At 39.6% G+C, this 17,167-nt stretch overlaps 1 protein-coding gene across 1 annotated transcript; it reads right to left on the bottom strand.

Annotated features, from left to right (window-relative positions):
* Window positions 1-6,624: 6,624 nt before the first annotated feature.
* Window positions 6,625-7,909, bottom strand: LOC17881993 (mitochondrial inner membrane protein OXA1-like). The gene is given in 5 exon segments (XM_023781352.1): window positions 6,625-6,682; window positions 6,754-6,795; window positions 6,872-6,962; window positions 7,060-7,129; window positions 7,132-7,909. Coding segments are annotated over 5 exon segments (615 nt in total). The 5' UTR covers window positions 7,493-7,909; the 3' UTR covers window positions 6,625-6,631.
* Window positions 7,910-17,167: the final 9,258 nt, after the last annotated feature.

Below are 17,167 nucleotides of genomic sequence, written 5' to 3'. Positions count from 1 at the left end.
TCTCTATCTGTAAAGGTTTAGTACCAAAGCTAGCTTTGCATATGCGCAGGTTGTTGTATATTTATTTAATTAATTTTAATTTATTTATTACTTATAAAAAATAAAATAAATAAATTTCAATGCTTATGACATTTTTACACTTTATTTATTTAAATTTTTGTTAATTTTTATAATATTTTAAATATTCTGAAAAACTTAAATTAAATATTATAATTTGCAGCTTTTAAAAGTTTTAATATTTATAATATTTTAAACTTTTTAAAAAATTAAAATTTATAATATTTTGAAACTTTTAGAAACTTTTTTTCTTAAATAAGGAACCAAATTAAACTAAATAAAATTTTTAATTTGGTTACCTGAGAAATCAAAGTTCATGCTCATTTGTATTTGTAAACATATTAATCCTATTTATAATGATTTTGAACTATTATCTAAAATTTTCTACCTTATGTAGACATTGTACATATACTGTATTTTTTCCTTTATCGATGGAGTTATATACGTCCGTTTTGAAAACTTTAGATTGCAAAATGTGTGGAAACATATTTGTATTTTTATTATAAATATAGTTTATGCAATAATATAAATTAAATACAAATAATATTATATAAATATATTGGAGAGAGATTTGATTTATTAGAGAGAGAATTTGGAATTTTTTTGATGTAATAAATATTTGTTTCCATTTTGCGATTTGCTTGTGAGTTAATTACAAAATTTACTTTTAATTTTTGTTATTTATTTAAATGGAAAGGGTTTGATTATGTAAATAATACAAAATAAAAGGTTATAATTCAAAATAGATTTTAGTACAAAATGTACTTCAAAAATGTTAAGATAGATACAAATTATTATTACAGCAAAGGAATCTTTTTAAAATTACCTGCGTAATAAGTTTGAATAGTAACAGCAAAACCATTTCTTATTTTGGGTTTTAAAAATAAAATACTAATTTTTCTACATAATTAAATGTTGATTAAAAAAACTAAACCTTTCACATAAAGACATTGATTATATTGGTTTTAGTTTTCTTATAATTTATTAATTAAATTTTTAATCTAATTTATACTCCACTCTTTTGGATGCTCTTAGAAACATTTTCTTATTTTGCTCTTTTTTACTTTTTTCCCAATATTTTAGTAATTAGTTTAAAACTTATTAAAATTCTGCCATTAATGATTATAATAAAACTGCTTCAGCCTATACAGAAAATAGATAGTGATAAAAAAGTTAAATTTCAAAACAATTAATTTATTATTCCAAATTTTCAATTATATGAAATCACCTTGTATCATAGTGTGTAGTTCACTACAAGAAAACAAGGATGTAACTGACGGAAATACCGACGGCCTTAAATCCGTCGGTAAAACCGATCAATTTTTGACAAAATTATTTTTATAGGTACCCGTCGTTTTTCCGTCGGTAAATTACCGACGGATTTAAAACCGTCGGTAATTATTTAGAATTTTGACGGATTACCGACGAATTTGGACCGTCAGTAATAAATCGTCGGTAATCCGTCAGTAAATAAATATCTTTTAAATTCATCGGTAATCTGTCGGTAATTTCCAAGGGATTACCGACGGAATCTTAAATTTTCATCGGTTTTAGAAATATCAAAAGGAGCCATATAATGATAAAAACAATCCGTCAGTAATCCGTTGGTAATTACCGACGGATTACCGATGGTTTATTGTATAAACTCTTATTTCAAATCATTATCATAATTTTTGAATAGATAAGAGCTAAAAAATTAGTTTTTGAATGACTAACAAGCTAAGTGGTGTACCAAAATCCATTAAAATTTGTGACTAAACAAAATAAGGATGTTTCACCAAAACAACTTATGATGGTTTATTAGATATTATGGATTAGTATTTGAATTTTGTATCTCAATAATTGTTTTTCATATATTGTATCTATAAAATGTGTTTTTACACTACACACTTTGTTTTTAATGTATATTAAGGATCATATACACACTAATCCATTAGAAATCATGAAAATAAGGGTTTATACCCTAAACTTACCCTAAACATACCATATCTCGTCGGTAATCCGTCGGAAATTATCCAATGAACGATGAAGAGTTTTCCCATGCACCGCATGATCTTCTCTTCCTTAAGGGCAAAATGGCAATCCAACAACTTCTATAAATTGTATTTTTTTTTACATAATTATACATTCTAATTAAGGTTTTATTTTAGATACTACTACTCCCTCTGTTTTAGTTTAAATGATCTTTTGGCCTAATTTTGTTTTTTAAAATTAGATGATTTTCTCACGAATCTATGCAAAATTAGTTGGATTTCTTATTGATTTCAGCAATTTAACCTATACTAGATTTTAACCCGCGGTACACCGCGGAACTATTTTTTAACTAAAAATTGAAATTGAAATTATATTTGTTTGTTACTTTATTTAGTTTTTAAGATTGTGTAATGTATTTTGATTATTAGTTTTATGATTTAACCAGCAGTATACTATTATATAATTTGTTTTGCGTTCTTCTATAAAGAAAGATTAAAAATTTCAACTACAAATACAAACACATCAACATATCACTCCTTGTCGATCATAAACTTAATTAATGCTATTCTTTTTCATTGAGTCAACCTTCTTCTATGTATTCACCCCATCCTTCACATTATCATTCTCCTCACTAAAGGTGGATCTTCACACCCTAAAGTAAAAAAGAATAAACAAACTATAGTAGAGACGACAAAATCAAAATAGAAAAATTAACCAAAAAATATATTTTCATCGTCCAAAACTAAGAAGTAAATAAGAATTGCTTTTTTTGTTTGGTAACGAGTAAATAACAATTGCTTAAGGTGCTTTTGTGTTGAAGGTTGTACTATAGGTGATATTTATAGATGTCGTTGGGTATTTACTAATTGGTGAGAAACAAAGAAAGTAAATTAAATCAAAGAATATTCTTGATTTAGATGTGATTAGTTTTGATTGAATAAACATTTAAATTGGGACTGTTTTGTTTTGATTTCGTTTGTGGTTATGTTTGATTGTAAAAGGTAAATATGTGCGTTCTTGTTCGGTTTTTGGTAACAACTTAAACTGTATTTTGATTAAAATGCCAAGAAATGCGTTCTACATTGATAATATCTTTATTTTGATAATATCTTGGTTAAAATGCCAAGAAATCAGCATGATATCGTGATTTTTTCAAAAATGGTGTAGTATTAATTATCAAACGATTAGTAAATAAAATCATATTTAGATACGGCAATGATATATTATATCAATTCAAGAATGGCTAGGATTGCCGAGAAGAAAGTTGGTAGCCGAGATTTGAGTAGTGAGTAAATAGGAGGTAAGGAGATTAGTTGGTTAATTGAATGATTTCTTAATATATGTGCATTTATTTAAAATATCATCTATTGTATTATTGTATAATGCAGGGAATATGTTTTTTTAAAAAAAAATATTAATTAAGAGATAACGATATTCCATTGTGGTGCCCTCCCTATGTTTTATTAATAAAAATCAAAAATTACACATAAAAATCTCTTGGCTGAGGTGAACCAACAACATCCTCATGCAAAATCAAAGCCAAATCCGGCGGTACAACATCCAAAACATAAAAACCTAAAGGTACCAAAAACGCATAGTTCACTAACCCGTCCGCAAGACGGTTAGCTTCCCTATACACGTGAGCAATGCGGACATTCCAGTCCCTCGTAAGTAAGCCATGGCACAAGCGTACCAGGAACGACAACGGATGCATTTCACTTATCCCTGTCTTGAGAAAACCCACAACCATCTCTGAATCCACCTCCACCTCTAAACATGGTATCCTCTTCTCCCAAGCAATGTGAAGACCGTAAAAGACTCCCCAAAGCTCCGCTAGAGGAGCAGTACACCGACCAATATTGCACATGAATCCACCAAGCCATTCACCATGTTCATTACGTAACACTCCACCAGCTGTCGCAATCCCTGGGTTCCCGCGCGATCCTCCATCCGTATTAAGCTTAACCCAGCCAGACCCCGGAGTAACCCATTTAATCAACCGCTCAACTCGCACCCGAGCCTGCCTCGAGACATTATTTAGCGGACGGGATTCCCCCACCTCCCTCGCAAGATCCTTAATAACTTTAACACGATCTCGACAAAGTTTATTGCCACCGAACACATTCTCGCACCGCCATTTCCACCCCCACCAGCACGCAACAGCAAAAACAGTCGCCCATGTGCTCTCAAAGACTTTAGTATCCATCCCTAAGTTCTCATACAACCACTCAAGTAAGGACATATAAAAAAAAACACCTCTTCTATCCCTAGGCACCAACCTCTCCCATATACCGGGCAATCGCGCAGGACATGGAGAACCGTCTCTACTCCCCCATGGCAAACTGAGCACACTCCAGTGTCACTTAGATGCCGTCTCTGTCTTTCACTATTTGTCATTAGAACTCGCTGCGAGGCTAACCACAAAAACACGCGAACTCTCTCCGGAGCTCTAACCTGCCAAACTCGCTTATAGAACCCAGCCATGTTTTGCTTCATCTTCCTATCACGAGTCATAAACTCATAAGCAGACTTCACACTGAACATACCATCCGTTGTATTTCCCCACGACAATCTATCTTTAACCCCAGACACATTATCCACCACGACAGCCATAAGCTCCAGCTTTTGCGTATCCGTAATGTAAGGATCAATACGATTAAAATCCCACCCACTGCCATCAACCCAAAAATCTCGAACTTTAGTATGCAGAAACGACTCCGGAATCTGCGTGTGCCCGCCGTCGTGAACGGTAACCGACCCGTTATATATACAATATGTACATTTGTACAATATGTTAGATAAATGTAAATTCTAACATATATTTTTTGTACAATATGTTAGATATGTTAGATAAATTTGTTAGATATGTTAGATATGTAAATTCTAATACATTTGTACAATATGTTAGATAAATGTAAATTCTACTCTTTGTTCACGTTCATTATGATATATATATATATTTTTTGTTAAAACTCATTATGATATTTTAAAGATAGGATGGCGGTTGCTACATGACCAAAAGAGTTTGTGGGTAAAAGTGGTAAGAAGCAAATACAAGGTTGGTGATGTTAAGGATCTTCGTTGGACTGTGGTTAAACGGTCTTGGTCGTCTACTTGGCGGAGTATTGGTATTGGACTGCGAGAGGTAGTCCTTCCTGGGTTACGTTGGGTCCCTGGGGATGGACAGCGGATTAGCTTTTGGTCAGATAAGTGGGTGTTGGATGAACCGTTATCCGAGATGGTTATTAAAGAGATACCGGGTGATATTGCTAACTTGTCGGCCCGCCAGTTGTGGAGAGAGGGAATGGGATGGGACTGGTCTCGCATTGCTTCATATATTTCAGTCGACCACAGACTTCAGTTAGCTACTGTGGTGCTTGACATTGTCACAGGTGCTCGAGATCGAGTATCGTGGGGATATACGGCTGATGGGAGCTTCACGGTGAAGTCGGCCTATGCTTCTCTGATGAGGGATAATGCGCCAAAACAGAATGTATCTCAATTTTTTGGGAATTTTTGGAGATTGGCTGTACCAGAACGTGTAAGAGTCTTCCTCTGGCTAGTTGGGAATCAAGTTTTGATGACAAATGCGGAAAGGTATATGCGGCATTTATGTGCAACTGATGTTTGTCAAGTTTGTAAGGGAGGTGTGGAGACAATTATTCATATTCTTCGGGATTGCCCAGCAATTTCTGGAGTTTGGATAAGACTAGTCCCAATGAGGAAACGACAACAATTTTTTGAATCGTCTCTCCTTGAATGGTTGTACTATAACTTGCAAGGAAGAGATGAGGGTGTGAACGAAGACTCATGGTCAACAACGTTTTCTCTAACTGTTTGGTGGGCTTGGAAATGGAGGTGCGGTAATATTTTTGGTGAAAATAAGCTTTGGAGGGATCGAGTGCAATTTATTAAAAACCTGTCTAAGGAGATATTGGGTGCGAGGTTGAAAGTCACACAAAGCGCAGCTCGGCCAGGGAGGGTGGAGAAAATGATAAAATGGTTACCTCCGGCAGTTGGTTGGTATAAGCTGAACGCGGACGGTGCGTCGAGGGGTAACCCGGGCTTGGCGACGGCTGGAGGAGTGATTCGGAATGAGGGTGGAGATTGGTGTGGTGGGTTTGCTTTGAATGTGGGGCGCTGTTCAGCAGTATTAGCGGAGTTATGGGGAGTTTATTATGGTATGTTCATAGCTTGGGAACGCCGGATTACGAGGCTGGAATTGGAGGTTGATTCAGCGGTGGTAGTTGAGTATTTATGGACAGGGATCAGCGATCTTCATCCTGAAAACAAAAGACTTGTCTGGCTAATGAGAAATAAAGGGAGTCTCTTCATTCTGGATAAAAGACTTGTCTGGCTTCTGTTGTGGATCTATCGTAAATGAAAACAAAAGATATATATCTCATAAGTTAGTTTGGATTATGTATCAAACAACATGTCTGTGTTTTAATTACTTTGAACCTTATATCACAAAAATCCCTTAAACCTCTTGTGAGAACCAGAATGTGAAGCAACCGTGTGTGTGTGACAATTAATCCACAGACTAGTTAAAGCAAGTCAGAGATAGACTTAATTTTGTGTGAAAAAACTCACCTTTTCGTCAACTCAGCTTCCCATTTTGTGTATTAGCTAGAGTTTCACGATTATCGACCTGAAAGTTGTTTGTAATTGTGCTTGAGTTAAGTTTGAAAACATTTCAAAGAGATAATAAGGGTAATTTACCTTTTGAATTCTCTTCACTTTCTGAATATTATTAGACAAAATCTAGTTCAAAAGCAGCAAGATTTAGGAAACAATCAGGATAAAAACTCAATTCAATGAGAAAGTACAAGAAACTAACTCGTAGTTCCCAAGCATGTCTCGCAACCCACATAGAGATTGGTAACATCAGTACATTAGCGAGAGAAGCGGTAGGAACAATTGATATCCACCTACGGGTACAAGAGTGGAAACCACCAATCACTAAACTAAGACCTTAAGAAAATATTCAAGCAATAACAAAAATCCAACCAACATAATCAATCATACCAATTAAAACCAGTGAGCTCATGGATTCCATTAATCACATAATGCACCAAGTCCCAGGGAAAGAATAATTCTCAATTGCTGCATTACACTGATCCATAGTAGCCATTGAGTCAACAGACCTCTCAGAGACAAGTTCCTCAACAATATTTCCAAATGCATCAATCTTTGAACCCAAATCGTCTGGTATAGAAGACATGTTCCTACATAGCAATGCCCTAGAAGAACCCACTGGTTGAACAAAAGAAAATTTCCTTCTATCTTCAAAGAAAAATTGCCTATGAAAGTCTCGAACCATAAGACTTGAATCAAGGAAACTGGATTCAGTATAATCTTTGTTATGATGTTGATGAAGAAGAACATGGCTTGAGGTCTTTCAGCAGAACCATTTTGGGTAAAGACTTCTCCTTGAGAAGCCACGAAGACAAGCCATCATGTAGAGGTGAAATTTTGAGCAAAGAAGTAACACTGAGCTCAAGAACAAGGAAAAATCGCAACTTGGGAGTTGGGATTGCGAGCGCTGATTCTTACACAAATTCTAGACAAATAGACAACTTTCCCCCAAATTAGAAGAAACAGTAACCCTAAATATCCACAAGATAAAGAGATACATTGGTTTCCCCATTTGAAGCAGAAAAAGCACGCAAATGATATGATTTTTCATGAAATTCGTAATCCCAACGTACTCTGCTTTCCGCCACTTTTGTTCACTACTTGTCTAGGCTTCGAATGGTAAACGCAGATCAAGCATTGCACATCATGCAGATCATGCAGATTATGACTTCGAATGGAGAGAGCGTATCGGGCAGAGCAGATCAAGCTTATCAAGTAGAATAAAAGCAGATCTAGCAGATCTAGCAGATCAATCACTCCAAATCTCCAGCGTTTTTACTGTTCACAGTGAAGTACAATTTTCTTTTTAAATTTTTGATCTGCAAGCACGACAATTATTTTTAATAATATTTTTTTTTTGAACTGCACCATATTTATTTTATGTTGAATGGTAATATACAGAACAGTAGATCTGCTTGGCAGAATAACTGCTTTTTATCTGCTTTCCATTCAAGGCCTATGTTGGACAAATGCAGATCATGCAGGATAAATGCAGATCATGATGATTGCACAGTCTATATTATACGCGTGAATGATAAAAGCAGATCAAACAGTGCACATCATATATGCATATAAAATATTAAACAGTAAATTATATAAAAGCGCATAAAATTCAATAAAATTATTATATAAAACAATTAATATATTGTACAGATTATTTTTCTAAATAGTTTTACAATCTGAAAAAAAAATAAAAACAAATATCCAAATAAAACAGAAATAAAACTAACAACAGTTTAATGAGTAGTATTGTGATTTGCCCATAACATATCAGCAATATTTTCTTTAATGTTTGTCATTTGATCTCCATCAGCTATAGCGGTAGTTTCCATGTCACCTTCGTCATTCTCTGAATTTGTGTTGCTAATATATGTATGCTCCGTTAGTTCAGCAAAATCTTCATCAAAATAATTAGAAATTCTGATAAAATTATGTAGTCCCATTGTAGCCATCACCACTCTTTTTTGAGCATGTGTGTTATATCTAGGAAACTCACAAAGAATCCTCCAATTCTTCTTCCAAACTCCAAATGTTTTTTCAATAACAGAACATAGTGATGCATGACATTGTACATTGATTAAATAGTTCTTGTTTGTTCCTAGGAGGAGGACCATTGTAGAATTGCGACATATGATGCCTAACAATCCCATTCCGTGAAGATCTATAAGGAGCCAAAAAACCTTGTTTATTTGGATAGCCAGGATCAACCTCATAATATTTGTCTCCGGGAGGCAATGGAGAAAATGGGAATGATACGAGATATTCTACCTAAGAAGAAAATAATATGTTAGTATATAGAAAATATAAAATGTATGTAATTTATATGAAAAATACCTTTTTTATATTGAAGATGGAAATCCGCAAAAGAAGAAGTAGAGTGAACAAAATGAACAAAGTGAGAAAAGAAAAAAAAGTACTTGTTTTTTTTTGTGAGGAGAGGAAGAAGTGTACTTGTAAAGAAAAAGTGTGTGGTTTATAAAAGAAGTAAAAACGAGTAAGAAAAAAAAAGAGAAAAAGTCTTTTATTATCTATTTATTATTTTATTAATAAAAATAATATATATATATATATATCTTAAACACTACTAAACAGCTTCAAAATATGTGTAGGCAACATGCATTGCCTTTGTCCTGCTTTTATCAGAAAATGACAAAAAAGTGCACTGCCCACAAATTTTCTGCTATTATTTTAAAACTATAAAAAGGCCTGCACTGTTCTATTATAACCGCTCGGCTATACGTCCTCCTGCATTTCAGAGGAACAACTTTGAGCTCAAGCCTGAATACTACACTCTTGTAGGACAACACCCATTCCATGGCCACACTTATGAGCATCCAATGGATTACATTGAGAAGTTTGAAGATTTGGTATCTAGCATCAAAGAGGACGGGTGTGTCTTCGGATTTTCTGCTCTGCAAGCTTTTCCAGCACTCCTTAGCTAGAGAAGCACTATTGTTGTAGTGACCCTCACCCTAACCTAGTGACCGGATGAAAATTCATCGACCAACAATGAATAGAAGGACCCTGGAAGACTAGTGAGGCCGGAAGACGGTGATCGATCGAGGCATAACCGAAGGAAACGTCACTTGGTCGAGAGATGTGCGAGGAAACGTAGCCGAAGAGGTATGTTACCAACCATGCGAAGTTTGGACCAAAAACAAAGCAAGGCGTTTCGACCCAAAGCCATAAAATGGCTAAGTATGAAGGTTTATCGAAGCGGATTGCCGAAGGAACGAGGAAGGAACGAAGAATGTCGAGACTTCATCATTCCTGTCGATGGCCGGTCGAGAAAATCCGATCTTGCCCGATTTAGTGTATCTACACTCGACATCTTTGACACGTGGCAAAAATCCGACAGGAAAAACAGAGATAACCTGAGGAAAATCTCGACCAAAGATTTGGGGGGGAAGATGCAATGGACGAAATCCAACATGATCCTTGTTTTCCTCCATGACTGCCACGTGTCCGGCAGCGAAGAGAAGGCTTGTCTCGCCAAACCCCAAGCTACACTTGGTAGTTCCGAACCAATTCCGAAACTGGCTGAAAAACCGAATCTAAAGGCTATAAATAGAGCCTTCGAGTCTTCATTTGGGCTGTTCACCCAAAATTCTCAAAAAATAAAATATCTCCGTCCGATCGAAGGGAAGGATTGCTGTCCGTCGCCGAGGGTTCATCGCCGGAGACCGAAATCGCCGAGACGCTGACGCCAGTTTCACCGGAAGAGAGAAGTCCGAGTCGAGCTGTCGTCAAAACAGATTTGTGAGTTCAGGAAGCATACTTACCGATCTAGATCTGGGAACGAAAGGCTAGATCTAGTATCCGGTCTTGCATAATCATGTAGTTGCATGCTTTAATTTCGTTGAACGTTTTTCTTGAAATTATGTATGCATCATGATTGTGGATCTCGGTATTAGATCGTGTTTGTGATCGCAGATCCACTCACAGTGATCTAATACGCGAGTGCTGTGTTCCGATTCTTGCTTCTATGTGTGCAATTAAACCATAGATCCCAAGTTCTCGATGAAATCTTTAAGGTCTTGTTATGTGGCTTTCGTGACAGTTGTCCGAACCATAAGCATCTCAAGACTTGGATATGTTGTCCTTCGCTGGTTCCGTTCTAGCGTGATTCCCGGTTCACTTCCATTTTCTAGAGTCTCACGCTAGTACGATGAGCTTCGGAGAGACTTGGTTCGCTACCTTGGCCGAAGCTATCTACACGACGGTGTAGCTTAAAGTGATGTTACGGTCGTATGCCTTTGTGGCTATGACTCGGGTGTTCACGATGGTAGTGGTAAGGAAGGAAGCATATCCGGGCCCTAAAAATTTGGATGTAAAACTTGATTAAAACTCTCGAGTCGTTTCGTTGTTGGTTTGCTGCTATTTCGCTTGCATACTCTGATTGCTTGTCGGGTGTTTTGTTTTGGGGAAAGGGTGGGGTTTTTCAAATGCGTTTGCAGGGACTCCTGAGCTCACTAAGTAATATTAGATTACTTATGAACCCATTTGTTTTGCAGGAAACCCTAGTGGAAAGGAGTAGTGGCGTGTTGGACTTAGGAACCCGGAGTAGTTTTTGTGCCTTTTGTAAAACAAGTATGTTGAATATGTTTTAAGTTTAAGTATTTGGGCTCTAGGCCTCGGCCATCAAAACTCTTTTAAAGTATATCGGTGAATTTGTAAAATATACTTTTTCGTAATGAATAATTCGGGTTTCTTTTAAAAACAACGAGTGATGTCTGATAATGACTTAGTCCGATTCGGCTCAACACTTGGATATCATAAGGGTTGGCAAGCCTAAGTGGTATTCCAAGTGGGAAGGTCTCACCGATGGACTGGCTAAGGGTCTTGATTTGTTCTCGAACCTCGGCCGGATCGTTGGTGAGTACTTTCAAAGTAGCGTCTCCGGGTTGTCCGTGGCTTGTCCGGGCATAGGACGATTCGGGGGGGTTACAACGGTGGTATCAGAGCATGGTTATGATGCTGTTCGGATCTTGTATTTTCAAAAATGTTTTATCGAGTAAATTAGTCGCAAAAGGCACTTAGGATAATCCGGTTTGTCTTTCACCTTAGGTAGATTTCTTTAGATAGGTGAGAGTTAAGTTTACCTTGTTGGAATTGGATGCAGGATGTCTGGCCAAGGATCTGAGCGTGATGGATTTTCGTCCGTCTTATGAGAATTGGAGCCAGCCATTCGAGTCGGAAGAATGGGGTCCGCAGCCCGTAGATAATGAGGGTGGTGAAGACTCGGCTCAATTCACGGACAGGACTTATAGAGCGTCCGATAGTGATGATCCCAACTCGACGCCGTTGTACTCTCCCCCAAGGTCAGGCCGCTACAGTTCATCGTCAACTTACTCTTACCCCATGCCCCGTCCGAACACGCCTCTTGGTCGTAACACTGCTCACCCAAATCAGCCTATGCCGAGAGAGAATCAGGAAGTTCTGAATGGGGAAAATGTTCCAGAAAACCAGCAGACCCTGGGGATGATTCAAGAGCTGTTAACGTACATGATTCGTCAGAAGCAGCATCAGCAGCATCAGCAGATCATCCAAGAAGGCCAGCGTACCGATTCCCCATCGGCTAAATTTCTGAAGCTTGTTATAATGATGAGGGACTTGGGTGTTCAGAAATTCAAAGGAGAGCAGAACACGGTCATAGCAGACAAATGGTTGAGAAATTTGGAGACAAATTTTGAGACTTCTCAGTGTCCCGAGGAGTTTAAGAAGCACATAGCTATCAACTTCTTGGATGATGATGCTCGAGCCTGGTGGGAAAGCGTTGCCACTCATTATCGATACCTGCCGGTCAATTGGGAAGTGTTTAAAAGGGAATTTCAGTTCAAGTATTTCCCTCCCGATGCCCGTGATCGTTTAGAGAAGCAGTTCATGGCCTTGGAACAGCGATCGATGAGTGTCCGAGAATACGAGCTAGTATTCAGTCGCCTCCGAAGGTACTTGTACAATGGAAATGACGATGAAGCTGCCATGGTTCGTAGGTTCCTCCGGGGACTTCGACCAGAGATTTGGGGAAGGCTTTAGGCTGTGACGTACGGTAGCGTCAGCGAATTAGCAGAGAGGGCCGTAAATGTTGAAGAAGGTATTGCACTCGAGAAGGAGGGCATGACCAAGATGGTTGCAACCCAGCAACAGACTCCCCGACTTAACCAGAGGAACACCCAACCTGCTGGACGGAACCAGAACAATAGCCGCAATAAAGGAAAGACTGTTGTTAATCAAGGTGGGGAAGAAGTGTCGAATTTCGATCCGAGTGGATGTTACATTTGTGGAAAGGTGGGATATTTTGCACGTTTCTGCCCGAAAGTTGTACAGGCCAAGGCACCCAACCTTGCGTTTGTTACCTGTTTCTTTTGTGGAGAGTCGGGTCATTACATGAGTGCTTGCCTGAAGAAGAAGGTTGCACCGAAGGATCAAGCTGCAAACCATCCGCCGCCAGACCAGAGAGCCAAAGGACCCCAATCTAAGAAACAAGCTACCCCAGCAAATGTGTATGCCTTAGGTGTAGGATTACCCAAACCTCCAGGCCCACCGAAGGGTCCCATAACAGGTTTGTGTGGGTTCTAACTCTTCTAGTATGCATATTTCTCAAGATTCTTGAGTGATTGCTTGTTGGTTTTGCATGCATATCATACATTCATTGCATTAGGGACGTTGATGGTTGGTGGTAGCCCCACGCATGTGTTGTTTCATTCGAGGGCAACAAATAGTTTTGTAGCCCCGGAAGTGGTTGATAAGTTTGTGGAAGTGTTCACCGAGGAGGAAGTGATCGTAGATGTGCACACTGCCGGAAATCAGCCGCCCTTCCGTCCCCAAAGGTTGATAAGAGGAGCTTCAGTGATCATCGAAGGCGTTAACCACCCGACAGACTTACTTGTGATGCCAATGGAGATATTTGATGTCATTCTAGGGATGGATTGGTTGTCAGGATACCAAGCTCATCTCGATTGCAGCCGCAGTAGAGTGATAATGGAGAACAGAGGACGAACTCCTTTTATATACTATGGAATCAGTCCAAGTAAAGGAGCATCGTTTGTTTCAGCCTTGAGGGTTCAAAGTCTGATGGAAGAAGGAGTAGTCTATCTAGTTACTCTTATGACCATTGGAGATGATGCCGACGAAGACCAAAAGATCGAAGACATACCAGTTGTCAAGAACTTTGAAGATGTGTTTGCACCCCTAGAAGGATTGCCTCCGCCGAGAAATCACCCTTTTACGATTAATCTCGAGCCCGGTGCAGCACCAATTGCGAAAACCGCCTACAGAATGGCCCCTGCCGAGGTTTCGGAGTTAAAGAAACAACTCGAAGATTTACTTGAGAAATGATTCATCCGATCAAGTTCATTGCCATGGGGAGCTCCGGTGATATTCGTCAAGAAAAAGGATGGAAGCATGCGGTTATGTATTGATTACCGAGGCATCAATAACATAACCGTAAAGGACAAGTACCCGTTGCCACGCATAGACGAGCTGTTGGATCAGCTACGAGGAGCAAGCTGGTTCTCAAAGATCGATCTCGCCTCCGGGTATCACCAGATTTCAATCTCGGAGCTGGATGTGATGAAGACTGCCTTCAGGACGCGTTATGGACAGTTTGAGTTCGTCGTTATGCCCTTCGGACTCACCAACGCCCCGGCAGCCTTCATGAGAGTAATGAACGAGGTATTCCACGACTACCTGGATAGCTTTGTTATAATTTTTATCGACGATATCCTCGTATATTCGAGGAGTGCTGAAGAACATCGCTTGAGAGACCATTGACTATTTGCCAAGTTTAGCAAGTGTAAGTTTTGGCAGAAGGAAATCGGGTTCCTCGGCCATCGAGTTTCGGAGAAGGGAGTATCAGCCGATCCGGAAAAAGTCGCTGCTATACGTGATTGGCCAAGGCCAACAACAGTAACTGAAGTCAGAAGTTTCATAGGCTTGGCCGGATATTATCGGAAGTTTGTAAAAGGGTTCTCGTCAATAGCTAAACCCTTGACTCGACTTACCGGTAAAGGAGTACCATTCATATGGAGTGAAGACGTAGAAGACGCATTCACTAAGTTGAAGGATGCATTGACATCAGCTCCGGTATTGGCACTACCGAGCCAAAACCACCCGTATTCAGTATTCACGGATGCATCAAGAGTAGGATTAGGATGCGTTCTAATGCAGGAAGACAAAGTGATCTCCTATGCATCAAGGCAATTGAGGAAGCACGAAGAGAACTACCCAACGCACGACCTCGAGATGGCTGCCGTGGTCCTCGCGTTAAGGATATGGAGATCTTATCTATATGGTGAGTCTGTTCAAGTATTTACGGATCACCAAAGTCTTAAGTACTTGTTCACCCAGCCAGATCTCAACCTACGACAACAAAGATGGATGGAATTCATAGGCGATTACGATTTAAAGATTCAATACTATCCGGGCAAAGCTAACGTAGTAGCCTACGCGTTGAGTCGCCGGAAAGCAGAAGTAGATACCGAGAAAGAAGTGGAGTCCCTAGCCGGAGAACTGAGGAAGGTGAGGCTATTAGCCTTAGAAGGAGAATCAAGTGAACCATTGGGTTTACAAGTAGTAACCCAAGCCGGTCTACTTCACCGGATTCGTGAAGAACAACCGAAGGATGAGAACTTGAGAAAGATTGTAGAGGAGCTGAGGAGTTTGGACGGCCCAAATGCTAGTGGTTATCACCTAGCGAACGATAGAACCTTGCTGCTAAACGGAAGAATCACCGTTCCCGATCGAGAAGGACTTCGCTAAGAAATCCTAAGAGCAGCACACACCTCGGCGCTGAGCATTCATCCTGTGAGCACAAAAATGTATCAAGATATCAAGAGATATTACCACTGGCCGGGAATGAAGAGGGCGGTTTCGAAGTGGGTCAGTCAATGTGACTCATGCTAAAGAGTCAAAGTGGAGCATCAAGTACCGGCATGATTACTAAGGAACTTGCCAATTCCTACATGGAAATGGGAGTCCATTCCACAATTCTTCACGGACGAGAATGAGGACGAATCTGGTCCGTCGAATCCAGATGGAATTCGGGACGAATTCTAATAAGGGGGGGGAGAATGTAGTGACCCTCACCCTAACCTAGTGACCGGATGAAAATTCATCGACCAACAATGAATAGAAGGACCCTGAAAGACTAGTTAGGCCGGAAGACGGTGATCGATCGAGGCATAACCGAAGGAAACGTCACTTGGTCGAGAGATGTGCGAGGAAACGTAGCCGGAGAGGTATGTTACCAACCATGCGAAGTTTGGACCGAAAAATAAGCAAGGCGTTTCGACCCAAAGCCATAAAAAGGCTAAGTATGAAGGTTTATCGAAGCGGATTGCCGAAGGAACGAGGAAGGAAAAAAGAATGTCGAGACTTCATCATTCCTGTCGATGGCCGGTCAAGAAAATCCGATCTTGCCCGATTCAGTGTATCTACAGTCGACAGCTTTAACACGTGGCAAAAATCCGACAGGAAAAACAGAGAAAATATGAGGAAAATCTCGACCAAAGATTTGGGGGGGAAGATGCAATGGACGAAATCCAACAGGATCCTTGTTTTCCTCCATGACTGCCACGTGTCCGGCAGCGAAGAGAAGGCTTGTCTCGCCAAACCCCAAGCTACACTTGGCAGTTCCGAACCAAATCCGAAGCTGGCTGAAAAACCGAACCTAAAGGCTATAAATAGAGCCTTCGAGTCTTCATTTGGGCTGTTCACCCACAATTCTCGAAAAATAAAATATCTCCGTCCGTTCGAAGGGAAGGATTGCTGTCCGTCGCCGAGGGTTCATCGCCGGAGACCGAAATCGCCAAGACGCTGACGCCAGTTTCACCGGAAGAGAGAAGTCCGAGTCGAGCTGTCGTCAAAACAGATTTGTGAGTTCAGGAAGCATACTTACCGATCTAGATCTGGGACCGAAAGGCTAGATCTAGTATCCGGTCTTGCATAATCATGTAGTTGCATGCTTTAATTTCGTTGAACGTTTTTCTTGAAATTATGTATGCATCATGATTGTGGATCTCGGTATTAGATCGTGTTTGTGATCGCAGATCCACTCACAGTGATCTAATACGCGAGTGTTGTGTTCCGATTCTTGCTTCTATGTGTGCAATTAAACCATAGATCCCAAGTTCTCGATGAAATCTATAAGGTCTTGTTATGTGGCTTTCGTGACAGTTGTCCGAACCATAAGCATCTCAAGACTTGGATATGTTGTCCTTCGCTGGTTCCGTTCTAGCGTGATTCCCGGTTCACTTCCATTTTCTAGAGTCTCACGCTAGTACGATGAGCTTCGGAGAGACTTGGTTCGCTACCTTGGCCGAAGCTGTCTACACGACGGTGTAGCTTAAAGTGATGTTACGGTCGTATGCCTTTGTGGCTATGACTCGGGTGTTCACGATGGTAGTGGTAAGGAAGGAAGCATATCCGGGCCCTAAAAATTTGGATGTAAAACTTGATTAAAACTCTCGAGTCGTGTCGTTGTTGGTTTGCTGCTATT

This window comes from Capsella rubella, unplaced genomic scaffold (genome assembly GCF_000375325.1).
Source record: "Capsella rubella cultivar Monte Gargano unplaced genomic scaffold, Caprub1_0 scaffold_6, whole genome shotgun sequence".
In the NCBI taxonomy this organism is placed as follows: Eukaryota; Viridiplantae; Streptophyta; class Magnoliopsida; order Brassicales; family Brassicaceae; genus Capsella; species Capsella rubella.
The sequence above is the reverse complement of the archived record's forward strand: the minus strand, read 5'-3'. Positions and strand labels throughout refer to the sequence as shown.